The sequence below is a fragment of the Bombina bombina genome, chromosome 3 (assembly GCF_027579735.1).
Source record: "Bombina bombina isolate aBomBom1 chromosome 3, aBomBom1.pri, whole genome shotgun sequence".
NCBI lineage: Eukaryota > Metazoa > Chordata > Amphibia > Anura > Bombinatoridae > Bombina > Bombina bombina.
The window spans coordinates 535,530,337-535,558,301 of NC_069501.1; the positions used below are offsets into that span (position 1 = coordinate 535,530,337).

The window sequence follows — 27,965 nt, forward strand, 5'->3', positions numbered from 1 at the left end:
CGTACTGTGCCTATAAGAAGCACAGAAAGAGTTATGACAGTTGAAAGTTAATAAACTGAAAGGTTATAGCATCAAATCTTTGTAAAAAACACAATTTTAGCAAAGGCTTGTTCCCATTAGCAAAGGATAACTTAACCCTGATAGCAGAAAAAAAGTTACAGAAATAAACGTTTTTATCACAGTCAACTACAATCTCACAGCTCTGCTGTGAGTGATTACCTCCCTCAAAACAAGTTTTGAAGACCCCTGAGTTCTGTAGAGATGAACCGGATCATGCAGGAAATACAATGAGCTTCTGACTGAATTTTTTGATGCGTAGCAAAAGCGCCAAAAAAGGCCCCTCCCTCTCACACACAACAGTGAGAGAGATCAGTAAACTGTCATAAATTAAATAAAACTGCCAAGTGGAAAAAAATAGTGCCCAAAATATTTTATTCACCCAGTACCTCATAAAATGAAACGATTTTACATGCCAGCAAAAAACGTTTAACATAAATTAAGTGTTATTAAAAAGCCTGTTGCTAGTCCCTGCAAATTAGGCTAAAGTCTTATGCACACAGTATAATTCCAGTGAAGTGCCATTCCCCAGAATACTGAAGTGTAAAATATACATACATGACAGCCTGATACCAGTTGCTGCTACTGCATTTAAGGCTGAGTTTACATTATATCGGTATGGCAGAATTTTCTCATCAATTCCATTGTCAGAAAATAATAAGCTGCTACATACCTCTTTGCAGATTAATCTGCCCGCTGTCCCCTGATCTGAAGTTTACCTCTCCTCAGATGGCCGAGAAACAGCAATATGATCTTAACTACGCCGGCTAAAATCATAGTAAAAACTCAGGTAGATTCTTCTTCAAACTCTACCAGAGAAGAAATAACACACTCCGGTGCTATTAAAAAATAACAAACTTTTGATTGAAGGTATAAAACTAAGTATAATCACCATAGTCCTCTCACACATCCTATCTAGTCGTTGGGTGCAAGAGAATGACTGGAGGTGACGTAGAGGGGAGGAGCTATATGGCAGCTCTGCTGGGTGAATCCTCTTGCACTTCCTGTTGGGGAGGAGTAATATCCCAGAAGTAATGATGACCCGTGGACTGATCACACTTAACAGGAGAAAACAAAACACTAAATTACAAAAAATAAAAAAAAGATTACAAGATTTTTAAGCTAATTACACCTATTCTAAGCCCCCTAATAAAATAATAAAGCCCCCCAAAATAAAAAAATTCCCTACCCTATTCTAAATTAAAAAAAGTTCAAAGCTATTTTACCTTACCAGCCCTTAAAAGGGCCTTTTGTGGGGGCATGCCCAAAGAAAACTGCTCTTTTGCATGCACAAAAAAACACAATACCACCCCCCAACATTACAACCCACCACCAACATACCCCTAATCTAACCCAAACCCCCCTTAAATAAACCTAACACTACCCCCCTGAAGATCTCCCTACCTTATCTTCACCACGCCGGGCCGAACTCCTCATCCGATCCGGGCGATGTGTTCCAGCAAGCGGCAGTGAAGTCTTCTTCCATCCGGGCGATGTGTTCTAGCAAGCGGCAGAGAGTCTTCTTCCATCGGCGATGTCTTCAAGCAAATCGGCATCTTCAATCTTCTTTCTTCGCTCCTCCGCCGCGGAGCATCCTTCCGGCTCCCGACGAATGAGGTTCCTTTAAATGACGTTATCCAAGATGGCGTCCGTCGAATTCCGATTGGCTGATAGGATTCTATCAGCCAATCGGAATTAAGGTAGAAAAATCTGATTGGCTGATTGAATCAGCCAATCAGATTCAAGTTCAATCCGATTGGCTGATTGGTTCAGACAGCGCTAGTACATGAGTGTCATATTCATAACATTGAGTTCACTCCCGTGGAGTTATTTAGCACTGGTTGGCTAAAATGCAACTCTGTCAAAAGAACTGAAATAAGGGGGCAGTCTGCAGAGGCTTAGACAAAAGGTAATCACAGAGGTAAAATATATATTAATTTAACAGTGTTGGTTATGCAGAACTGGGGAATGGGTAATAAAGGGATTATCTATATTTTTAAACAATAAAAAACCTGGTGTAGACTGTCACTTTAAAAAAGACATGGCCAGTCTCTTTTTTCAGATATAAGTCAATGATATAAGTCAAGTAGTTAGAACACTGACTTCTAAACAAGAGACCTTTGAGGCCTTAAAAGTTTATGTAATGCAAAATCTTGATTCAGTAAAATATTTGTACAAAAAAAGGTATAATGGTCTTCTATGAAAAAATACTCCAATTATGTATTACTGTTAATAGATTGTTGGATAGGTGATGTTTTAACTGCCCACACCATGACCTGTGGACCACTGCGGCTTGTTAAGATTTTTGCAATAATCTTTCATGATTTATTTTGCCCCTTTTCATGCAATTTAGCTTTGAAAATGAAGGCTTTTTCTTATTCTCAGAAGTTGAAATTCATCCTACTAACATATCAAGGCTAACTCTGCTACATATCTGTACCTAATAGGCTTCAATTGGTAACAACTGCAAAACAGTGTACTTTATACTAACATTAAAGTAAATGTAAACTTTCATGATAAAGTGCCCGGTTTTGAAAAAAATGACCGTCTTCTCCTGAAACGCCGGATCGCCAATCCCCTGCCTGATACTTTCTGCTGTATTTACACAGCAATGACTAAACTGGCTTCCTCCAATCACGGCTTGGCCTCACCAGATGGACGCTCCTGGAGGGGAAGCCGTGATTGGAGGAAGCCGGTTTCGTCATTGCTGACGAAGTACAGAGGACATGCAGGCGGGGGATCAGCGTTTCAGGAGAAGAAGGTAAGTTTTTGTAAAATCTGGTACAATGTAAACTTTTGTGAATGAAAGTTCCCCTGTTTTTAATAGATTTTTTAAAAACCAGGCACTTTATCATGAAAGCTGACATTCACTTTAAGATAATGGCTAACCTTGTTGTCTGCAGACTAAAGCCCAGATTGGACCTTCCAAATAAGACAAATGATGGGTGGAATATGGCTATTGAAAATTCGTAATCCCCTGTAGTTTGTATTGTTGTCTATATGAATATTCATCAATAAAAGTAGTTATTAATTGTGAACTATAGCATGTCTTCTTTTTGTGCGTTTATACATATATTAAAGCAAACATATTTGGATAGTAACATGTCAACTAAGGAGGTTCTTAGTAGGTATAAGCAAGGTTGTAGTAGATTAAAAGCGTATTCAAGACAGAAAGGAGAATAATTAGGTAAGTATAGGTGGTAAACTGTAGGGGAACACTTTAGTTGGGGGAGGAGGGAAAGCCTGTGGGTAAAGGGAGAGAGCGGGAAAAAAGGGGGGGGGATGGGGTATCCATGGTAGGTGTTGTACAGACCTATAGTTACATAGGTTCAAGGGAGGGTTTACAAACGTGGTATGGACCCTGACCAGATGTCCAGTATTTCGTGGTAAGTGACCATGTTGTCATTCTTCATGAAGTGAAATCTTTCCAATTGTACAAAATCAGAGACTTGGGCCTTGCTTGTTTTCCAAAGTTTTGGTCAGAAGGGGTCAGGGCCACCATATGTGTAGCAAAGAACCCTCTCTTGGCCACATATACTCCAACAAGTATTGCTGAGGTGTGATTTAGTTCTATGTAGTCGGGACGGGGTCAGGTACCATCTGCTTATGGATTTGAAGTGTATCTCCTGCACCGTCGCTGACGAAGAGGCAGTCCTAGCTAATTTAAATGATTTTTGCCAGAGATTATGGTCTATTTCCTTGCCTATTTCTCTGCTCCATGCCCACGCTGAGAAGGGAGAAGTTGAGTTGTCAGGGAGAAGTAACAGTTTATAAATTATTGAAATGGTGTGTCTAGGATATGTGGATTGAGTGCACAAGTGTTCAAATGGCGTAAGGTCCCTATTTATTTTAAATCTGTGCTTGTGCTCTGTGCTTAAAATGCAGTGGGTTGGTTAGTTGGGCTCGGGTGAGCCATGTGGAAAATAATTTCTCATCCCATTCTCTAAGTTTTTTGATTGACATGATTGCACCTTGTTCTAGGGTGAAGTATGCCCTGCCTTCTCTAAGTGTGCATTTAGGCTCAGAGGATTTTCAATGGGTGGTGTAAGGGAGATCAGTGTTTTCCCTGATGGGTAGTAGTGGTGAATAGGGGGTGGAAATGTGAGAGGATGTGCTAATTGTTTTGTCCCATTCCTTGAGTGTTTCTGCTACCAATGGATAAGCAGAGACAAAGTGCAAACGCTTACTTGTGGTTAGCCAAGCTGGTCAGAATTGTGGCTCCAGTCCACCAGCCATTGCTCGGCGGTAAAGATGTAGGTTGGGGACCCCCAGTCCCCCTCTATCTCTGGGAAGGATCAATGTTTGCCATCGGACTCTGCTCCTTTTTCCCTGCAGATAATTTTTTCTATTAATGTTTGAATTTAGGGTATATAATCCGGAGGGAGAGGAATAGGGAGTGTCTGGAATAAGTATCAAATTCTGGGTAAGATATTTATTTTTACTATCCCTACTCTGCCCAGCCAAGAAACTGGTTTGTTTTTCCATAAGGACAAGTCTTTAGTGATTTCCGACTTCAGGTGCTGGTAATTAAAGTTGTAAAGGCATGTATTGGGTGTAAAATATATGCTGAGGTATTTCAGTTTGTTATGCACGATTGTGAGTTTATATTTCTTTTCAAGGTCGTTTATTAAGTGTTGGGGAGAAGAAACATTTAGCAGTTTGGATTTTGTAAGATTGAGGTGGAAGTTGGAGATAGACCCATAGACTTCTATTTCTTTAATCAGTTCTGGGAGGGAGTGCTCGATATTGGTGATAGTGAAAAGGATGTCGTCAGCATACATTGTGAGATTGTGTTCTACATCCCCTATGGTTGGACCAGAAATACTTTTATTGAGTCTGATTGTTTGGGCTAGGTTAGGGCTTCTATTGAAAGGTCAAAAAGCAGGGGGGAGAGAGGGCAACCCTGATGGGTAACATTGGATATTTGAAAGGGATATTATAAGACACCATTAACCTTGACCCTAGCACTCTGTTCTGAGTACAAGGAAAAGACTGTATTTAAGAAGGAGGTGCCAAAATTCATGCTGCCCATTAGCTCTCGTAGGAACGTCCAGTCCACCCTATCAAAAGCCTTTTCGGTGTCGGTAGAGAAGAGGGTTAGTGGTATTGCATTTGAAATGGATTTGTAAAACTCTTGCAAAGTTTTTTTTTTCTTTTTATGTATACGTTTAAGTTGTTTTGAACCAAATTTTAATTTGAGGTGTCATTTTTAGCATAAAGTGCGAAGTTAAATGTAATGTTGCTCTTGCCAATAGTGAAATCATGAATGGTTCTCTACAGAAATAACAGGCATTACTGCCTCATAACATCTGTAAATCTGTAAATCTTATCTATATGTTTGCTAATTTAGTTACCCATAAGGCCTAAGAAATAATGAAACGAAGGACTGATACTAACACGTAACAGTTATGTACTTACGACTGCCATCTATAACTGTAGAGGTGGTGGGCAGGGAAATCTCTTGGTAGCGAGGAGACACAATGGCTACTGGTGGCTGATTCACTCTTGGCTCTGTGAATACAAAATAATGGTTATATTAATGGGGAGTGTTAATTTAATGGATAAAATAATTTCTTCTACATGATTTTTCTACTTACCTGGATTAACCGTGACATTCACAAAACCCTCTCCGTGCGCCTTTTCCCCATCCACAATCACCTTAAACTCGTAAAGTCCTGCGGTGAGCTGCAGTATAATAGAATTAGAAAGTGTACTGCAACATGTATTTGCAAACTGGTAAATTCAACATTTATGATTCATAAAGAGCTTGCTATAACTCTTTAACCACTGAACCATTTGCACCCCCCACCCATGAGCTGTTTTGGAGTTTTAGGTGCTAATCACATTTAATTCCTACTGTAGGTCATTTTTTTAACCCACACATATTACATACAGTTTTTTTCACCAGCAGATTCAAACTATACCATTATTCTAGGTATCTATCACTATTCAACAAAAAGTGTTATGATTCATATTTTTTATTACAATTTTAATAAACAAGATTGTAAGCAATAGTGTGTTATGTTTTTTCTAAACTCTATTGTAAAAAAAGAAGGCGTTATCCCCATAAAAAAGGGCATTTGGGGTATGCATGTTCATAACTTTGATCTGCACATATAGGCTCCCATGAGCTTCTACTCAAATAATTATTTATGCCAGGTGACAATTACCACAGTGCTCAACTGGGTATTAAAAACTATATATAGGAGCATGGTTTTAGATTGGGCCTTCTGGGCGTTAAATTAAGGGTTCAAAGAGTTTCTAGGTCTTTTTGATAATCTGTTACAGACCCATAGAAAATCTTTTCCTTACAAAATGTGTTTATTTTTATTTTAACTTTTTATTATTATTATTGGTTATTTGTAGAGCACCAACAGATTCCGCAGCGCTTTAAACATAGGCGGAATACAAGGAAACATGTATAGGGATCAGACGGGTAGAGGGCCCTGCCGAGAGTTGCACTGTTGTAGTCAGTTCTAAAGAAGGGGGTTCAAGGGGATAGCAATGGAAGAGGGGAAACGGTATAAAGAAAGGTTAGTGTAGGTTGTATGCATCCCTGTATTGGAAGGAAAGAGATAGGAAAGAGGGCATAATATGGCACACTTATAGGGAGATAATCAATACAATAACAAAGTGTGTGGAATGTGGTGATTTAAAGGGACAGTTTACTGAAAATTTTTCTCCCCTTTAATTTGTTCCCAATGATCCACTTTACCTGCTGGAGTGTATTAAATTGTTTACAAGTAGCTCCTTTACCCTTATATTGGCATTTGAATTAGTTGATTTAGCATGTGTTATCCCCACCTATTCTGAAAGTTTGTGGCCGCAGGTCCAAGTTATAGATAAGCTTTGTAAACACAGCCAGCAGAAGAAATAACACTCCCAGATGGCTATAGCAGAGATAAGGTAATAAAATGTTGATTTTCCATTGTTCTCTCCAAGTACTGGTGATTGTTTTATGGACAGATATAACATAAAGAAGCAGGTATATGAACACAATGTGATACAGTAATGAGATCTGATTATACCTACAAGCTCAATCCATTTTATTAGGTTGTGGCTTCAAAACACAAAATCAGAGCTTTAATATACACAAATAAACCTTAAAAAGCTAATTTTCATACATTTCTTACTCTGCAGTTGGTAAAAAAACATAATTTATGCTTACCTGATAAATTTATTTCTCTTGTAGTTTATCCAGTCCACGGATCATCCATTACTTGTGGAATATTCTCCTTCCCAACAGGAAGTTGCAAGAGGATAACCCATAGCAGAGCTGCTATATAGCTCCTCCCCTCACTGCCATATCCAGTCATTCGACCGAAACAAGCCGAGAAAGGAGAAACCATAGGGTGCAGTGGTGACTGGAGTTTAATTAAAATTTAGACCTGCCTGAAAAGGACAGGGCGGGCCGTGGACTGGATACACTACAAGAGAAATAAATTTATCAGGTAAGCATAAATTATGTTTTCTCTTGTTAAGTGTATCCAGTCCACGGATCATCCATTACTTGTGGGATACCAATACCAAAGCTAAAGTACACGGATGATGGGAGGGACAAGGCAGGAACTTAAACGGAAGGAACCACTGCCTGTAGAACCTTTCTCCAGAAAACAGCCTCCGAAGAAGCAAAAGTATCAAATTTGTAAAATTTGGAAAAAGTATGAAGGGAAGACCAAGTTGCAGCCTTGCAAATCTGTTCAACAGAGGCCTCATTTTTAAAGGCCCAGGTGGAAGCCACAGCTCTAGTAGAATGAGCTGTAATCCTTTCAGGAGGCTGCTGTCCAGCAGTCTCATAGGCTAAACGGATTATACTCCGAAGCCAAAAAGAAAGAGAGGTTGCCGAGGCCTTCTGACCTCTCCTCTGTCCAGAGTAAACAACAAACAGGTTAGATGTTAGGCGAAAATCTTTAGTAGCCTGTAAGTAAAACTTCAAGGCACGGACTACGTCTAGATTATGCAAAAGACGTTCCTTCTTTGAAGAAGGATTAGGACATAATGATGGAACAACAATCTCTTGATTGATATTCTTGTTAGAAACCACCTTAGGTAAAAACCCAGGTTTTGTACGCAGAACAACTTTATCTGAATGAAAGATCAGATAAGGAAAATCACAATGTAAGGCAGATAACTCCGAGACTCTTCGAGCCGAGGAAATAGCCATCAGAAAAAGAACTTTCCATGAAAGAAGTTTGATATCAATAGAATGAAGGGGTTCAAACGGAACCCCTTGAAGAACTTTAAGAACCAAGTTTAAGCTCCATGGAGGAGCAACAGGTTTAAACACAGGCTTAATTCTAACTAAAGCCTGACAAAATGCCTGAACGTCTGGAACTTCTGCCAGACGCTTGTGTAAAAGAATAGACAGAGCAGAAATCTGTCCCTTTAAAGAACTAGCTGATAATCCTTTGTCCAAACCCTCTTGGAGGAAGGACAATATCCTAGGAATCCTAACCCTACTCCATGAGTAATTCTTGGATTCACACCAATGAAGATATTTACGCCATATCTTGTGGTAAATTTTCCTGGTGACAGGCTTTCGTGCCTGTATTAAGGTATCAATTACTGACTCGGAGAAGCCACGCTTTGATAGGATCAAGCGTTCAATCTCCATGCAGTCAGTCTCAGAGAAAGTAGATTCGGATGATTGAAAGGACCTTGTATTAGAAGGTCTTGTCTCAGAGGCAGAGTCCATGGTGGAAAGGATGACATGTCCACTAGGTCTGCATACCAGGTCCTGCGTGGCCACGCAGGCGCTATCAATATCACCGATGCTCTTTCCTGTTTGATTTTGGCAATCAGACAAGGGAGCAGAGGAAACTGTGGAAACACATAAGCCAGGTTGAAGAACCAAGGCGCTGCTAGAGCATCTATCAGTGCCGCTTCTGGGTCCCTGGACCTGGATCCATAACAAGAAGCTTGGCGTTCTGGCGAGACGCCATGAGATCCAATTCTGGTTTGCCCCAACGGAGAACCAATTGAGCAAACACCTCCGGATGGAGTTCCCATTCCCCCGGATGAAAAGTCTGACGACTTAGAAAATCCGCCTCCCAGTTCTCTACACCTGGGATATGGATCGCTGACAGGTGGCAAGAGTGAGTCTCTGCCCAGCGAATTATCTTGGAGACTTCTGACATCGCTAGGGAACTCCTGGTTCCCCCTTGATGGTTGATGTAAGCCACAGTCATGATGTTGTCCGACTGAAATCTGATGAACCTCAGTGTTGCTAGCTGAGGCCAAGCCAGAAGAGCATTGAATATTGCTCTTAACTCCAGAATATTTATATATGCTCCTCCTGAGTCCATGAACCCTGAGCCTTCAGGGAGTTCCAGACTGCACCCCAACCTAGAAGGCTGGCATCTGTTGTTACAATTGTCCAATCTGGTCTGCGAAAGGTCATACCCTTGGACAGATGGGCCCGAGATAACCACCAGAGAAGAGAATCTCTGGTTTCCTGATCCAGATTTAGTAGAGGGGACAAATCTGTGTAATCCCCATTCCACTTACTGAGCATGCATAATTGCAGCGGTCTGAGATGCAGGCGCGCGAATGGCACTATGTCCATCGCCGCTACCATTAAGCCGATTACTTCCATGCACTGAGCCACCGTGGGGCGCGGAATGGAGTGAACACGGCAAGCATTTAGAAGTTTTGATAACCTGGACTCCGTCAGTTAAATTTTCATTTCTACAGAATCTATTAGAGTCCCTAGGAAGGAAACCTTCGTGAGAGGAGATAGAGAACTCTTTTCTTCGTTCACTTTCCACCCATGCGACCTCAGGAATGCCAGAACTATCTCTGTATGAGATTTGGCAATTTGAAAGCTTGACGCCTGTATCAGGATATCGTCCAGGTAAGGAGCCACCGCTATGCCTCGTGGTCTTAGGACCGCCAGAAGTGAGCCCAAAACCTTTGTAAAAATTCTTGGGGCTGTAGCCAACCCGAATGGAAGAGCTACAAATTGGTAATGCCTGTCTAGAAAGGCAAACCTCAGGAACTGATGATGATTCTTGTGAATCGGAATGTGAAGGTAGGCATCCTTTAAGTCCACTGTGGTCATGTACTGACCCTCTTGGATCATGGGTAAAATGGTTCGAATAGTTTCCATCTTAAATGACGGAACTCTGAGGAATTTGTTTAGGATCTTTAAATCCAAAATTGGTCTGAAGGTTCCCTCTTTTTTGGGAACCACAAACATATTTGAATAAAACCCCTGTCTTTGTTCCGTCCGCGGAACTGGATGGATCACTCCCATTACAAGGAGATCTTGTACGCAGCTTAGGAATGCCTCTTTCTTTATCTAGTTTGCAGATAATCTTGAAAGGTGAAATCTCCCTTGTGGAGGAGAAGCTTTGAAGTCCAGAAGATATCCCTGAGATATGATCTCCAACGCCCAGGGATCCTGAACATCTCTTGCCCACGCCTGGGCGAAGAGAGAGAGTCTGCCCCCTACTAGATCCTTTGTCGGATAGGGGGCCGCTCCATCATGCTGTCTTAGAGGCAGCAGCAGGCTTTCTGGCCTGCTTGTCCTTGTTCCAGGACTGGTTAGGTTTCCAGGCCTGCTTGGATTGAGCAAAAGTTCCCTCTTGTTTTGAAGCAGAGGAAGTTGATGCTGCACCTGCCTTGAAATTTCGAAAGGCACGAAAATTAGACTGTTTGGCCTTTGATTTGGCCCTGTCCTGAGGAAGGGTATGACCCTTACCTCCAGTAATGTCAGCAATAATTTCTTTCAAACCAGGCCCGAATAAGGTCTGCCCCTTGAAAGGAATGTTGAGTAAATTAGACTTTGAAGTCACATCAGCTGACCAGGATTTGAGTCATAGCGCCCTACGCGCCTGGATGGCGAATCCGTAATTCTTAGCCGTTAGTTTAGTCAAATGAACAATGGCATCAGAAACAAATGAGTTAGCTAGCTTAAGAGTTCTAAGCTTGTCAACAATTTCAGTCAATGGAGCTGTATGGATGGCCTCTTCCAGGGCCTCAAACCAGAATGCCGCCGCCGCAGCAGTGACAGGCGCAATGCATGCAAGGGGCTGTAAAATAAAACCTTGTTGAATAAACATTTTCTTAAGGTAACCCTCTAATTTTTTTATCCATTGGATCTAAAAAAGCACAACTGTCCTCAACCGGGATAGTGGTACGCTTTGCTAAAGTAGAAACTGCTCCCTCCACCTTAGGGACAGTCTGCCATAAGTCCTGTGTAGTGGCATCTATTGGAAACATTTTTCTAAATATAGGAGGTGGGGAAAAGGGCACACCAGGCCTATCCCACTCCTTACTAATAATTTCTGTAAGCCTTTTAGGTATTGGAAAAACATCAGTACTCACCGGCACTGCATAGTATTTATCCAGCCTACACAATTTCTCTGGCACTGCAATTGTGTCACAGTCATTCAGAGCAGCTAATACCTCCCCAAGCAATACACGGAGGTTCTCAAGCTTAAATTTAAAATGAGAAATCTCTGAATCAGGTCTCCCCGATTCAGAGACGTCACCCACAGACTGAAGCTCTCCGTCCTCAGGTTCTGCATATTGTGACGCAGTATCAGACATGGCTCTTACAGCATCTACGCGCTCTGTATCTCGTCTAACCCCAGAGCTATCGCGCTTGCCTCTCAATTCAGGCAATCTGGAGAATACCTCTGACAGGGTATTATTCATGATTGCAGCCATGTCCTGCAAAGTAATCGCTATGGGCATCCCTGATGTACTTGGCGCCATATTAGCGTGCGTCCCTTGAGCGGGAGGCGAAGTGTCCGACACGTGGGGAGAGTTAGTCGGCATAACTGTGGACAGATCAAGGAGGATAAGCAGAGAGAAGTGGCCTTTTGATTTTGCTGTAAGTAGGTCGTTAGTAACTTTAACGATTGCTGTCTCTGTGGAGTGATGGGGACAAAATCCAGATTGCAGTGGGTCGAGGAGGGAGTTTAATGTAAGGAAATGGGATAGACGTGCATATACTAGCTTTTCTGGAAGCTTTGAGGCAAGAGGGAGTAGGGAAATAGGGCGGTAGTAGGATGGGGAGGTTGGATCGAGGGAAGGTCTTTTTAGGTATAGGTGTGACCAGTGCATGTTTCAGAGATGAGGGAAATATACCAGTGCTGAGAAAAAAGGTTGAAAATGTGTGTGAGTATAAGGGGAAGGGTAGAAGAGAGGGAGGGGAGCAGCTTTGAGGGGATACGGTCAAGAGGACAGGTAGTGAGGTGAGAGCTCAGTATAAGTGCTGAAATTTCTTCCTCAGTAACAGGGGAGAAATAACTAAATTTATGGCTATGTGGGTTTAAAAACCTGTGCTTTAAAAGGGACAGTACAAATCTTGTAATTACAAGACATTATTCCTGTGCTGCAACAGAATAACATATCAGCCAGGTCTTAACATTTTTAAAACCAATTAACACCCTTTTTACTGCAATTATTTATCGATAGTCAAACTCCGCCCACCATTTGCCTTATTTGGAGCCAATCTAGGCTTTAGTCAGCAGACTTCAAGGCTAGCCACAGCTATATTGCTAGTATAGAGTGCTTGTTAAGCAGTTGGTATCTCATAAAGCCAATTAGGGAAAGATATGTAACAGAGTTAGCTTTGAGAAGTAAGCAGGATACAGATTAAATTCTGGGAATTCTGAAATTGCTCAATTTTCAGAGCTAAATTACATGAAAAGGGGTCAAAATAAATATTGAAAGTATATTGAAAAATAGTTTCATTTTACATAATTATACATTTTATATACAAATCTCAAGGTGTTTACTGTCCCTTTAGTTTTTACTCCCATGTTTTGAAAGAGCAGATGATTGGGTATTTCTAGGGCTTAAGGGGTTTGAGCTACCTCAAAAGGGACATTCCAGTCAAATTTAAATGCACATAGATAAATGTACTGGCAAAAATGCTTCTAGTAAAACACTATGATTACAAAGGCCCTTTAATTAAACATTGTTGAAGGATTTTTAGTATGTGTTTAATGCCCCTTTAATCAACAGACACGGAAAACCCCATAAATCAAAACAAAAGAATAAGGCAGCAAGAAAACACAAAGATAACGTATCCATTCAACATGAGAAAGCTGATAAGCTTTAGTGTAGAGATCAGCCTCCCACCTGACACATGCCACCCCCTTATCCCTCCCTGACCCCTTTTAAATAGCTCCCTTCTCTCCCCCACCTCTAAAATAATATTTTAATATATTTATTCTGCAGTGTTGGATCCCCCCCTTAGCCACTAACCACCCTGACCACCCCCAAACAGCTCTCTAACCCTCCTCCCTCTACCTATATGCCACCATCTTGGGTACAGGCAGCTGTCTGCCAGTACCCACTTTGTTAAAAATGTGGACTTTTTTATTATAAATACCTAATTTTTCTGTAGTGTAGCTGCCCACCCTCAATACCCTCTCCCCCTCCCAGATCCCTTTCCCAACACTGATTATGCCTTATTCCCCACTCCCTCTCCCTCCTTCCCAGAGACTGTCAGTATATGATTTAATAGCGAGTACCCGCACACTCTGGCACAGGATCCAGAACTCCCTCCAGCGATGGACCGCCCACCCGCCAACGATCTGCACCATGGCTGGCCGATGCAGAGAGTGCCACAGAATGGGTAAAAAACAGAATTTATGTTTACCTGATAAATTACTTTCTCCAATGGTGTGTCCGGTCCACGGCGTCATCCTTACTTGTGGGATATTCTCTTCCCCAACAGGAAATGGCAAAGAGCCCAGCAAAGCTGGTCACATGATCCCTCCTAGGCTCCGCCTTCCCCAGTCATTCGACCGACGTAAAGGAGGAATATTTGCATAGGAGAAATCATATGATACCGTGGTGACAGTAGTTAAAGAAAATAAATCATCAGACCTGATTAAAAAACCAGGGCGGGCCGTGGACCGGACACACCGTTGGAGAAAGTAATTTATCAGCTAAACATAAATTCTGTTTTCTCCAACATAGGTGTGTCCGGTCCACGGCGTCATCCTTACTTGTGGGAACCAATACCAAAGCTTTAGGACACGGATGATGGGAGGGAGCAAATCAGGTCACCTAGATGGAAGGCACCACGGTTTGCAAAACCTTTCTCCCAAAAATAGCCTCAGAAGAAGCAAAAGTATCAAATTTGTAAAATTTGGTAAAAGTGTGCAGTGAAGACCAAGTCGCTGCCTTACATATCTGATCAACAGAAGCCTCGTTCTTAAAGGCCCATGTGGAAGCCACGGCCCTAGTGGAATGAGCTGTGATTCTTTCAGGAGGCTGCCGTCCGGCAGTCTCATAAGCCAATCTGATGATGCTTTTAAGCCAAAAAGATAGAGAGGTAGAAGTTGCTTTTTGACCTCTCCTTTTACCAGAATAAACAACAAACAAGGAAGATGTTTGTCTGAAATCCTTTGTAGCATCTAAATAGAATTTTAGAGCACGGACAACGTCCAAATTGTGTAACAAACGTTCCTTCTATGAAACTGGATTCGGACACAAAGAAGGTACAACTATCTCCTGGTTAATATTTTTGTTGGAAACAACCTTCGGAAGAAAACCAGGCTCAGTACGTAAAAACCACCTTATCTGCATGGACCAGATAGGGCGGAGAACACTGCAGAGCAGATAACTCAGAAACTCTTCTAGCGGAAGAAATTGCAACCTAAAACAAAACTTTCCAAGATAATAACTTAATATCTATGGAATGTAAGGGTTCAAACGGAACCCCTTGAAGAACTGAAAGAACTAGATTAAGACTCCAGGGAAGAGTCAAAGGTCTGTAAACAGGCTTGATTCTAACCAGAGCCTGAACAAACGCTTAAACGTCTGGCACAGCTGCCAGCCTTTTGTGAAGTAAAACAGATAAAGCAGAGATCTGTCCCTTCAGAGAACTCGCAGAAAATCCTTTCTCCAAACCTTCTTGTAGAAAGGAAAGAATCTTAGGAATTTTTATCTTGTTCCATGGGAATCCTTTAGATTCACACCAACAGATATATTTTTTCCATATATTATGGTAAATTTTTCTAGTTACAGGCTTTCTAGCCTGAATAAGAGTATCTATTACAGAATCTGAAAACCCACGCTTTGATAAAATCAAGCGTTCAAACTCCAAGCAATCAGTTGGAGGAAAACCAGATTCGGATGTTCGAATGGACCCTGGATAAGAAGGTCCTGTCTCAAAGGTAGCTTCCATGGTGGAGCCGATGACACATTCACCAGGTCTGCATACCAAGTCCTGCGTGGCCACACAGGAACAATCAAGGTCACAAAGCCCTCTCCAGATTGATCCTGGCTACCAGCCTGGGAATGAGAGGAAACGTTGGGAATACATAAGCTAGGTTGAAGATCCAAGGTGCTACTATTGTATCCAATAGAGTCGCCTTGGGATCCCTGGATTTGGACCCGTAACAAGGGACCATGAAGTTCTGACGAGAGGCCATCAGAACCAAGTCTGGAATGCCCCATAATTGAGTTATTTGGGCAAAGATTTCCAGATGTAGTTCCCACTCCCCCGGATGCTCCTCCATCGCCAGGGAACTCCTTGTTACCCCCTGATGGTTGATATATGTAACAGTCGTCATGATGACTGATTGAAACCTTATGAATTTGGCCTTTGCTAGTCGAGGCCAAGCCTTGAGAGCATTGAATATCGCTCTCAGTTCCATTATGTTTATCGGGAGAAGAGAGTCTTCCCGAAACCATAGACCCTGAGTTTTCAGGGGTTCCCAGACCGCGCCCCAGCCCACCAGACTGGCGTCGGTCGTGACAATGACCTATTCTGGTCTGCGGAAGCTCATTCCCTGTGACAGGTTGTCCAGGGTCAGCCACCAACGGAGTGAATCTCTGGTTATTTGATCTACTTGTATCGTCGGAGACAAGTCTGTATAATCCCCATTCCACTGTCTGAGCATGCCCAGGTGCAATGGTCTTAGATGAATTCGTGCAAAAGGAACTATGTCCATTGCCGCAACCATCAACCCTATTACTTCCATGGACTGCGCTATGGAAGGAAGAAGAACAGAATGAAGTACCTGACAAGAGCTCAGAAGTTTTGATTTTCTGGCCTCTGTCAGAAAAACCTTCATTTCTAAGGAAACTATTATTGTTCCCAAGAAGTGAACTCTTGTTGACGGGGACAGAGAACTTTTTTCTATGTTCACTTTCCACCTGTGAGATCTGAGAAAGGCTAGGACAATGTCCGTATGAGCCCTTGCTTTTGACAGAGACGACACGTGAATCAGGATGTCGTCCAAGTAAGGTACTACTGCAATGCCCCTTGGTCTTAGCACCGCTAGAAGGGACCCTAGTACCCTTGTGAAAATCCTTGGAGCAGTGGCTAATCCGAATGGAAGTGCCACAGGTAATGCTTGTCCAGAAAGGCGAACCTTAGGAACCAAAAATGTTCCTTGTGGATAGGAATACGTAGGTACGCATCCTTTAAGTCCACCGTGGTCATGAATTGACCTTCCTGGATGGTAGGAAGGATCGTTCGAATGGTTTCCATTTTGAATGATGAAACCCTTAGAAACTTGTTTAGAATCTTGAGATCTAAAATAGGTCTGAATGTTCCCTCTTTTTTGGGAATTATGAACAGGTTGGAGTAAAAACCCATCCCTTGTTCTCCTAATGGAACAGGATGAATCACTCCCATGCTTAACAGGTCTTCTACACAGTGTAAGAATGCCTGTTCGAAGATATTTGAGACCCGTGGAACCTTCCCCTTGGGGGTAGTTCCCTGAATTCCAGGAGATAACCTTGAGAAACTATTTCTAGCGCCCAAGAATCCTGAACATCTCTTGCCCCAGCCTGAGCAAAGAGAGAAAGTCTGCCCCCCACCAGATCCTTCCCAGATCGGGGGCCAACACTTCATGCTGTTTTGGTAGCAGTGGCAGGTGACTTGGCCTGCTTACCCTTGTTCCAGCCTTGCATCGGCCTCCAGGCTGGCTTGGTTTGAGAAGTATTACCCTCTTGCTTAGAGGGTGTAGAATTTGAGGCTGGTCCGTTTCTGCGAAAGGGACGAAAATTTGGCTTCTTTTTAGCCTTAAAAGACCTATCCAGAGGAAGGGCGTGGCCCTTTCCCCCAGTGATGTCTGAAATAATCTCTTTCAAGTCAGGGCCAAACAGTGTTTTACCCTTGAAAGGGATGTTAAGCAAAAGCGCTCTGCGCGCCACGATAGCAAACCCTGAATTATTCGCCGCTAATCTAGCTAATTGCAAAGCGGCATCTAAAATAAAAAAGAGTTAGCCAATTTAAGAGCTTGAACTCTGTCCAAAACCTCCTCGTACGAAGATTCTTTATTGAGCGACTTTTCTAGTTCTTCGAACCAGAAACACGCAGCTGTAGTGACAGGAACAATGCATGAAATTGGTTGTAGAAGGTAACCTTGCTGAACAAACATCTTTTTAAGCAAACCCTCTAACCTTTAATCCATAGGATCTTGAAAGCACAACTATCTTCTATAGGAATAGAAGTGCGTTTGTTTAGAGTAGAAACCGCCCCCTCGACCTTGGGGACTGTATGCTATAAGTCCTTTCTGGGGTCGACTATAGGAACTAATTTCTTAAATATAGGGGGAGGACAAAAGGTATGCCGGGCCTTTCCCACTCCTTATTTACTATGTCCACCACCCGCTTGGGTATAGGAAAAACATCGGGGGGCACCGGAACCTCTAGGAACTTGTCCATCTTACCTAATTTCTCTGGAATGACCAAATTGTCACAATCATCCAGAGTAGATAATACCTCCTTAAGTAGTGCGCGGAGATGTTGAAATTTAAATTTAAAAGTTACAATATCAGGTTCTGCTTGTTGAGAAATTTTCCCTGAATCTGAAATTTCTCCCTCAGACAAAACCTCCCTCCTGGCCCCTTCAGATAGGTGTGAGGGTATGTCAGAACAGATATCATCAGCGTCCTCTTGCTCTTCAGTGTTTAAAACAGAGCAATCACGCTTTCTCTGATAAGTAGGCATTTTGGAAAAAAATGCATGCAATAGAATTATCCATTACAGCCATTAATTGTTGTATGGTAATAAGTATTGGCGCACTAGATGTACTAGGGGCCTCTTGTGTGGGCAAAACTGGTGTAGACACAGAAGGGGGTGATGCAGTACCATGCTTACTCCCCTCATTAGAGGAATCATCTTGGGCAATATCATATCTATGGCATTATTATCCCTACTTTGTTTGGACATTATGACACAAATATATCAAATATATTTAAATGGGGAGACACATTGGCTTTCATACATATAGAACATCGTTATCTGATGGTTCAGACATGTTAAACAGGCTTAAACTTGTCAACAAAGCACAAAAAACGTTTTACAATAAAACCGTTACTGTCCCTTTAAATTTCAAACTGAACACACTTTATTACTGAATATGTGAAAAAGTATGAAGGAATTGTTCAAATTTCACCAAAATTTCACCACAGTAACTTAAAGCCTTAAAAGTATTGCACACCAAATTTGAAAGCTTTAACCCTTAAAATAACGGAACCGGAGCCGTTTTTACATTTAACCCCTATACAGTCCCAGGTATCTGCTTTGCTGAGACCCAACCAAGCCCAGAGGGGAATACGATACCAAATGATGCCTTCTATAAGCTTTTTCAGTGGTTCTTAGCTCCTCACACATGCATCTGCATGCCATGCTTTCCAAAAACAACTGCGCATTAGAGGCGCGAAAATGAGGCTCTGTCTATGACTAGAAAAGGCCCCCAGTGAAAAAGGTGTCCAATACAGTGCCTGCCGTTTTTATTAAAACAATCCCCAAGATTTAACAACTATTAAAAGTAATAATCTGCCAAATATACTTAGTAAAGTAATCGTTTTAGCCCAGAAAAATGTCTACCAGTTTTTTAAGCCCTAATGAAGCCCTTTATTCTTTTACTTAAACTAAGAAAATGGCTTACCGGTTCCCATAGGGAAAATGACAGCTTCCAGCATTACCGAGTCTTGTTAGAAATGTGTCATACCTCAAGCAGCAAAAGTCTGCTCACTGTTTCCCCCAACTGAAGTTAATTCCTCTCAACAGTCCTGTGTGGAAACAGCCATCGATTTTAGTAACGGTTGCTAAAATCATTTTCCTCTTACAAACAGAAATCTTCATCTCTTTCCTGTTTCAGAGTAAATAGTACATACCAGCACTATTTTAAAATAACAAACTCTTGATTGAAGAATAAAAACTACATTTAAACACCAAAAAACTCTAAGCCATCTCCGTGGAGATGTTGCCTGTACAACGGCAAAGAGAATGACTGGGGAAGGCGGAGCCTAGGAGGGATCATGTGACCAGCTTTGCTGGGCTTTTTGCCATTTCCTGTTGGGGAAGAGAATATCCCACAAGTAAGGATGACGCCGTGGACCGGACACACCTATGTTGGAGAAAAGGGTATTGCAGTGATGCCTCAATATCGAGGCATCACTGCAATACCTTGAAAGCAATACCTTGATCACGATCGCTTTCACCACTTGAAACCCCAGAAGACGTGCAAGGCATGTCCTTGGTCATTAACTGACAGTTTTTGTAGGACGTGCCTGTCATTAAGGGGTTAATTACAGGGACAGCGAACGTAAAAAAAATTCTCCCCTTTAATTTGTTTGCAAGTGATCACTTTTACCTGCTGGAGTGTATGAAATAGTTTACAAATAGCTGATTTTGCCCATGGTATCCCTACCTATACTGAAAGTTTCTATACTTAAGTATAGTCTTTAAAAAGCTGTGCAAACATAGCCATCAGTAGAACTCCCAATGGCATTTGGTATACAGTCGATTTGTGTGTATAGAGAGTGATAAGATAAGGAGATCCGATTTTTCTGCAAGCTCAACCCATTTTAATGGGTTGGGGTTTCAAAGAACAAAACCAGCGATTTCATACACAAAAATAAACCCATTGGGGTAACCTTTTAGCACCGTTATGACGTTCTATTTTGTCCTAACCTTGCTGGGCTTTAGCGCCGTTAGGACGAAATAGAACGTCCTAACCGTTTGGCTGTCCTGAAGCCAACGGTGCTTCCAGGATGCAATCGCGGTCTGGAGGGCATTCCTAGTGTCATAGGGACGCCCCCCTGACCCTATCCCATCATTGAAATCTCACAATCGCGGGATTTCAATTTGTCTACATTGGAACGTTGATCCGATGTAGACAACTTAACCCTGTCATCAAAGGGTTAACAATGTCATGTCCGACATTATATGCTGAATGCCATTTAACATTGCACATGCAGTTCTGGTGAACTGCTTGTGCAATGCCACCCCCTGCAGGGGGGGTGTCAATCAACCCGATCGTATTTGATTGGGTTGATTGCTGTCCGCTGTTCAGAGCAGACAGACCAGTTAAGGAGCAGCGGTCTTAAGACCACTGCTTCATAACTGCTGTTTCGCAGAAACAGGGGCCATTCGGCCCTTGATAAATCGGCCCTTATGGAAGCAATTTCTCATATATTTTATACTCTGCAGCTGATATAACAAGTCATTGCAAACACATTATAGGTAAAACAGTTTTACAGTGCACTATCCCTTTAAACAGTTTATGGGGAGATGAGTTATAAATGTCCCTTTAAATGAACATGGGTGCCTACATGACATAACACAAGATCACAGGCAGGGTCCTTGACAGTGGTGTTTTCTTACTCATAATTAAACATTTCATATTAAAGCCTAAAAGTGTTTGTTTATTAAATTATATGAATTACATTAAAACATAAACTATGCTTCCCTGATAATTTTATTTCCATCTGTGGGAGGAGAGTCCACTGCTTCATTCATTACTTTTGGGAATTAAGAACCTGGCCAACAGGAGGAGGCAAAGACACCCCAGCCAAAGGCTTAAATACCACCCCCACTCCCCTCATCCCCCAGTCATTCTGCCAAGGGAACAAGGAACAGTAGGAGAAATATCAGGGTATAAATGGTGCCAGAAGAATACAATTAAAATTAGGTCCGTCCACCGGAGAAACAGGCGGGAGCAGTGGACTCTCCTCCCACAGATGGAAATTATCAGGTAAGCATAATTTATGTTTTCCATCTTGATGGGAGGAGAGTCCACTGCATCATTCATTACTTTTGGGAACAAATACCCAAGCTCTAAAGGACACTGAATAAAAAAAAAGGAGGGCAAAAAGAGGCGGACCCTAAACTGAGGGCACCACAGCATGCAGAACCTTTCTCCCAAAAGCTGCTTCCGCCGAAGCAAAAACATTAAATTTGTAAAATTTTGCAAAAGTATGTAAAGAAGACCAAGTGGCCGCCTTACAAATCTGCTCCATAGAGGCCTCGTTCTTAAAGGCACACAATAAGAGGTCACAGCCATAGTAGAGTGAGCTGTAATCCTCTGAGGAGGCTTATGTCCCGCTGTCTCATAGGCCAGACGGATCATGCTCCTCAACCAAAAAGAAGAGGAAGAGGCCTTCTGCCCCCTGCGCTTCCCAGAATACACAACAAATAAAAACTGTCTGAACTTCTTTGTGGCCTGAAGATAAAACTTCAAGGCCCGAACCACATCCAAATTATGAAGCAACCTTTCCTTAGATGAAGAAAGGTTAGGACACAAAGAAGGAACTACTATTAACTCCTGATTGATGTTACAATTCAACACAACCTTGGGAAGAAACCCCAATCCAGTGCGAAGAACAGCCTTATTAGCGTGAAAGATCAGGTAAGGAGGCTCACATTGCAAGGCCGCTAACTCAAAGACTCTGCAAGCCGATGCAATCGCCAGTAGGAATAGGACTTTCCAGAAAACAGAATTTATGTTTACCTGATAAATTACTTTCTCCAACGGTGTGTCCGGTCCACGGCGTCATCCTTACTTGTGGGATATTCTCTTCCCCAACAGGAAATGGCAAAGAGCCCAGCAAAGCTGGTCACATGATCCCTCCTAGGCTCCGCCTTCCCCAGTCATTCGACCGACGTAAAGGAGGAATATTTGCATAGGAGAAATCATATGATACCGTGGTGACTGTAGTTAAAGAAAATAAATTATCAGACCTGATTAAAAAACCAGGGCGGGCCGTGGACCGGACACACCGTTGGAGAAAGTAATTTATCAGGTAAACATAAATTCTGTTTTCTCCAACATAGGTGTGTCCGGTCCACGGCGTCATCCTTACTTGTGGGAACCAATACCAAAGCTTTAGGACACGGATGAAGGGAGGGAGCAAATCAGGTCACCTAGATGGAAGGCACCACGGCTTGCAAAACCTTTCTCCCAAAAATAGCCTCAGAAGAAGCAAAAGTATCAAATTTGTAAAATTTAGTAAAAGTGTGCAGTGAAGACCAAGTCGCTGCCTTACATATCTGATCAACAGAAGCCTCGTTCTTGAAGGCCCATGTGGAAGCCACAGCCCTAGTGGAATGAGCTGTGATTCTTTCAGGAGGCTGCCGTCCGGCAGTCTCGTAAGCCAATCTGATGATGCTTTTAATCCAAAAAGAGAGAGAGGTAGAAGTTGCTTTTTGACCTCTCCTTTTACCAGAATAAACAACAAACAAGGAAGATGTTTGTCTAAAATCCTTTGTAGCATCTAAATAGAATTTTAGAGCACGAACTACATCCAAATTGTGCAACAAACGTTCCTTCTTTGAAACTGGATTCGGACACAAAGAAGGCACGACTATCTCCTGGTTAATGTTTTTGTTAGAAACAACTTTCGGAAGAAAACCAGGTTTAGTACGCAGAACCACCTTATCTGCATGGAACACCAGATAAGGAGGAGAACACTGCAGAGCAGATAATTCTGAAACTCTTCTAGCAGAAGAAATTGCAACCAAAAACAACTTTCCAAGATAATAACTTAATATCAACGGAATGTAAGGGTTCAAACGGAACCCCCTGAAGAACTGAAAGAACTAAATTGAGACTCCAAGGAGGAGTCAAAGGTTTGTAAACAGGCTTGATTCTAACCAGAGCCTGAACAAAGGCTTGAACATCTGGCACAGCTGCTAGCCTTTTGTGAAGTAACACAGACAAGGCAGAAATCTGTCCTTTCAAAGAACTTGCAGATAATCCTTTCTCCAAACCTTCTTGAAGAAAGGATAGAATCTTAGGAATTTTTATCTTGTCCCAAGGGAATCCTTTAGATTCACACCAACAGATATATTTTTTCCATATTTTGTGGTAGATTTTTCTAGTTACAGGCTTTCTGGCCTGAACAAGAGTATCAATGACAGAATCTGAGAACCCTCGCTTTGATAAGATCAAGCGTTCAATCTCCAAGCAGTCAGTTGGAGTGAGACCAGATTCGGATGTTCGAACGGACCTTGAACAAGAAGGTCTCGTCTCAAAGGTAGCTTCCATGGTGGAGCCGATGACATATTCACCAGGTCTGCATACCAAGTCCTGCGTGGCCACGCAGGAGCTATCAAGATCACCGATGCCCTCTCCTGATTGATCCTGGCTACCAGCCTGTGGATGAGAGGAAACGGCGGGAATACATAAGCTAGTTTGAAGGTCCAAGGTGCTACTAGTGCATCTACTAGAGTCGCCTTGGGATCCCTGGATCTGGACCCGTAGCAAGGAACCTTGAAGTTCTGACGAGAGGCCATCAGATCCATGTCTGGAATGCCCCACAATTGAGTGATTTGGGCAAAGATTTCCGGATGGAGTTCCCACTCCCCCGGATGAAATGTCTGACGACTCAGAAAATCCGCTTCCCAGTTTTCCACTCCTGGAATGTGGATTGCAGACAAGTGGCAGGAGTGAGTCTCCGCCCATTGAATGATTTTGGTCACTTCTTCCATCGCCAGGGAACTCCTTGTTCCCCCCTGATGGTTGATGTACGCAACAGTCGTCATGTTGTCTGATTGAAACCGTATGAACTTGGTCTTTGCTAGCTGAGGCCAAGCCTTGAGAGCATTGAATATCGCTCTCAGTTCCAGAATATTTATCGGGAGAATAGATTCTTCCCGAGACCAAAGACCCTGCGCTTTCAGGGGTCCCCAGACCGCGCCCCAGCCCACCAGACTGGCGTCGGTCGTGACAATGACCCACTCTGGTCTGCGGAAGCTCATCCCCTGTGACAGGTTGTCCAGGGACAGCCACCAACGGAGTGAATCTCTGGTCCTCTGATCTACTTGTAACGTCGGAGACAAGTCTGTATAGTCCCCATTCCACTGACTGAGCATGCACAGTTGTAATGGTCTTAGATGAATTCGCGCAAAAGGAACTATGTCCATTGCCGCTACCATCAAACCTATTACTTCCATGCACTGCGCTATGGAAGGAAGAGGAACAGAATGAAGTATTTGACAAGAGTTTAGAAGTTTTGATTTTCTGGCCTCTGTCAGAAAAATCCTCATTTCTAAGGAGTCTATTATTGTTCCCAAGAAGGGAACCCTTGTTGACGGAGATAGAGAACTTTTTTCTACGTTCACTTTCCACCCGTGAGATCTGAGAAAGGCCAGGACAATGTCCGTGTGAGCCTTTGCATGTGGAAGGGACGACGCTTGAATCAGAATGTCGTCCAAGTAAGGTACTACTGCAATGCCCCTTGGTCTTAGCACCGCTAGAAGGGACCCTAGTACCTTTGTGAAAATTCTTGGAGCAGTGGCTAATCCGAACGGAAGTGCCACAAACTGGTAATGCTTGTCCAGGAATGCGAACCTTAGGAACCGATGATGTTCCTTGTGGATAGGAATATGTAGATACGCATCCTTTAAATCCACCGTGGTCATGAATTGACCTTCCTGGATGGAAGGAAGAATTGTTCGAATGGTTTCCATTTTGAACGATGGAACCTTGAGAAACTTGTTTAGGATCTTGAGATCTAAGATTGGTCTGAATGTTCCCTCTTTTTTGGGAACTACGAACAGATTGGAGTAGAACCCCATCCCTTGTTCTCCTAATGGAACAGGATGAATCACTCCCATTTTTAACAGGTCTTCTACACAATGTAAGAATGCCTGTTTTTTTATGTGGTCTGAAGACAATTGAGACCTGTGGAACCTCCCCCTTGGGGGAAGCCCCTTGAATTCCAGAAGATAACCTTGGGAGACTATTTCTAGCGCCCAAGGATCCAGAACATCTCTTGCCCAAGCCTGAGCGAAGAGAGAGAGTCTGCCCCCCACCAGATCCGGTCCCGGATCGGGGGCCAACATCTCATGCTGTCTTGGTAGCAGTGGCAGGTTTCTTGGCCTGCTTTCCTTTGTTCCAGCCTTGCATTGGCCTCCAGGCTGGCTTGGCTTGAGAAGTATTACCCTCTTGCTTAGAGGACGTAGCACTTGGGGCTGGTCCATTTCTGCGAAAGGGACGAAAATTAGTTTTATTTTTGTCCTTGAAAGACCTATCCTGAGGAAGGGCGTGGCCCTTGCCCCCAGTGATATCAGAAATAATCTCTTTCAAGTCAGGGCCAAACAGCGTTTTCCCCTTGAAAGGAATGTTAAGCAATTTGTTCTTGGAAGACGCATCCGCTGACCAAGATTTTAGCCAAAGCGCTCTGCGCGCCACAATAGCAAAACCAGAATTTTTCGCCGCTAACCTAGCCAATTGCAAAGTGGCGTCTAGGGTGAAAGAATTAGCCAATTTGAGAGCATGAATTCTGTCCATAATCTCCTCATAAGAAGAATTTTTATTGAGCGCCTTTTCTAGTTCATCGAACCAGAAACACGCTGCTGTAGTGACAGGAACAATGCATGAAATTGGTTGTAGAAGGTAACCTTGCTGAACAAACATCTTTTTAAGCAAACCCTCTAATTTTTTATCCATAGGATCTTTGAAAGCACAACTATCTTCTATGGGTATAGTGGTGCGTTTGTTTAGAGTAGAAACCGCCCCCTCGACCTTGGGGACTGTCTGCCATAAGTCCTTTCTGGGGTCGACCATAGGAAACAATTTCTTAAATATGGGGGGAGGGACGAAAGGTATACCGGGCCTTTCCCATTCTTTATTTACAATGTCCGCCACCCGCTTGGGTATAGGAAAAGCTTCGGGGGGCCCCGGGACCTCTAGGAACTTGTCCATTTTACATAATTTCTCTGGAATGACCAAATTCTCACAATCATCCAGAGTAGATAACACCTCCTTAAGCAGAGCGCGGAGATGTTCCAATTTAAATTTAAATGTAATCACATCAGGTTCAGCTTGTTGAGAAATTTTCCCTGAATCTGAAATTTCTCCCTCAGACAAAACCTCCCTGGCCCCCTCAGACTGGTGTAGGGGCACTTCAGAACCAATATCATCAGCGTCCTCATGCTCTTGAGTATTTTCTAAAACAGAGCAGTCGCGCTTTCGCTGATAAGTGGGCATTTTGGCTAAAATGTTTTTGATAGAATTATCCATTACAGCCGTTAATTGTTGCATAGTAAGGAGTATTGGCGCACTAGATGTACTAGGGGCCTCCTGTGTGGGCAAGACTGGTGTAGACGAAGGAGGGGATGATGCAGTACCATGCTTACTCCCCTCACTTGAGGAATCATCTTGGGCATCATTTTCTCTAAATTTTGTGTCACATAAATCACATCGATTTAAATGAGAAGGAACCTTGGCTTCCCCACATACAGAACACAGTCTATCTGGTAGTTCAGACATGTTAAACAGGCATAAACTTGATAACAAAGTACAAAAAACGTTTTAAAATAAAACCGTTACTGTCACTTTAAATTTTAAACTGAACACACTTTATTACTGCATATGTGAAAAAGTATGAAGGAATTGTTCAAAATTCACCAAAATTTCACCACAGTGTCTTAAAGCCTTAAAAGTATTGCACACCAAATTTGGAAGCTTTAACCCTTAAAATAACGGAACCGGAGCCGTTTTTATATTTAACCCCTTTACAGTCCCTGGTATCTGCTTTGCTGAGACCCAACCAAGCCCAAAGGGGAATACGATACCAAATGACGCCTTCAGAAAGTCTTTTCTATGTATCAGAGCTCCTCACACATGCATCTGCATGTCATGCTTCCCAAAAACAAGTGCGCAATAGAGGCGCGAAAATGAGACTCTGCCTATGATTAGGGAACGCCCCTAGAGAATAAGGTGTCCAATACAGTGCCTGCCGGTTATTTTACATAGTTCCCAAGATTAAAATAATTCCTCAAGGCTATGGAGTATAAAATATGCTTATATATAAATCGTTTTAGCCCAGAAAATGTCTACAGTCTTAAAAGCCCTTGTGAAGCCCTTTTTTTTTCTTTATTTAATAAAAATGGCTTACCGGATCCCATAGGGAAAATGACAGCTTCCAGCATTACATCGTCTTGTTAGAAATGTGTCATACCTCAAGCAGCAAAAGTCTGCTCACTGTTTCCCCCAACTGAAGTTAATTCCTCTCAACAGTCCTGTGTGGAAACAGCCATCGATTTTAGTAACGGTTGCTAAAATCATTTTCCTCTTACAAACAGAAATCTTCATCTCTTTTCTGTTTCAGAGTAAATAGTACATACCAGCACTATTTTAAAATAACAAACTCTTGATTGAATAATAAAAACTACAGTTAAACACCAAAAAACTCTAAGCCATCTCCGTGGAGATGTTGCCTGTACAACGGCAAAGAGAATGACTGGGGAAGGCGGAGCCTAGGAGGGATCATGTGACCAGCTTTGCTGGGCTCTTTGCCATTTCCTGTTGGGGAAGAGAATATCCCACAAGTAAGGATGACGCCGTGGACCGGACACACCTATGTTGGAGAAAAGAACTTTAATGTCAAGCGCATGCATAGGCTCAAATGGAGCCCTCTGCAAGACCTTAAGAACCAAGTTTAAGTTCCAGGGAGGAGCAGAATTTCTAAAGACAGGTCTGATCCTAGACAGAGCCTGAACAAAAGACTGAATGTAAGGAAGCTCCACTAGCTTCTTGTGCAACAGTACAGATAAAGCCGAAATCTGTCCCTTTAAGGAACTGGCGGCAAGACACTTATCCAGACCATCCTGCAGAAAAGTCAAAATCCTGGATACCCTAACCTTGTGCCAGGGGTATCCCCGTTCCTCACACCAGGACAAGTAGGTCCTCC

The 27,965-nt window shown here is 42.6% G+C and overlaps 1 protein-coding gene across 1 annotated transcript in view; it reads right to left on the reverse strand.

The window, feature by feature from the left end:
* KIAA0319L (KIAA0319 like) overlaps nucleotides 1-27,965 on the reverse strand; it is a 336,519-nt gene that overhangs the window by 91,633 nt on the left and 216,921 nt on the right. Inside the window, exons 8-9 of the mRNA XM_053706996.1 lie at nucleotides 5,655-5,742; nucleotides 5,476-5,568 (exon numbers count right to left, since the gene is read on the reverse strand). Of these exons, the coding sequence (XP_053562971.1) occupies nucleotides 5,476-5,568; nucleotides 5,655-5,742 (181 nt within the window). The remainder of the gene's footprint in view (nucleotides 1-5,475; nucleotides 5,569-5,654; nucleotides 5,743-27,965) is intronic.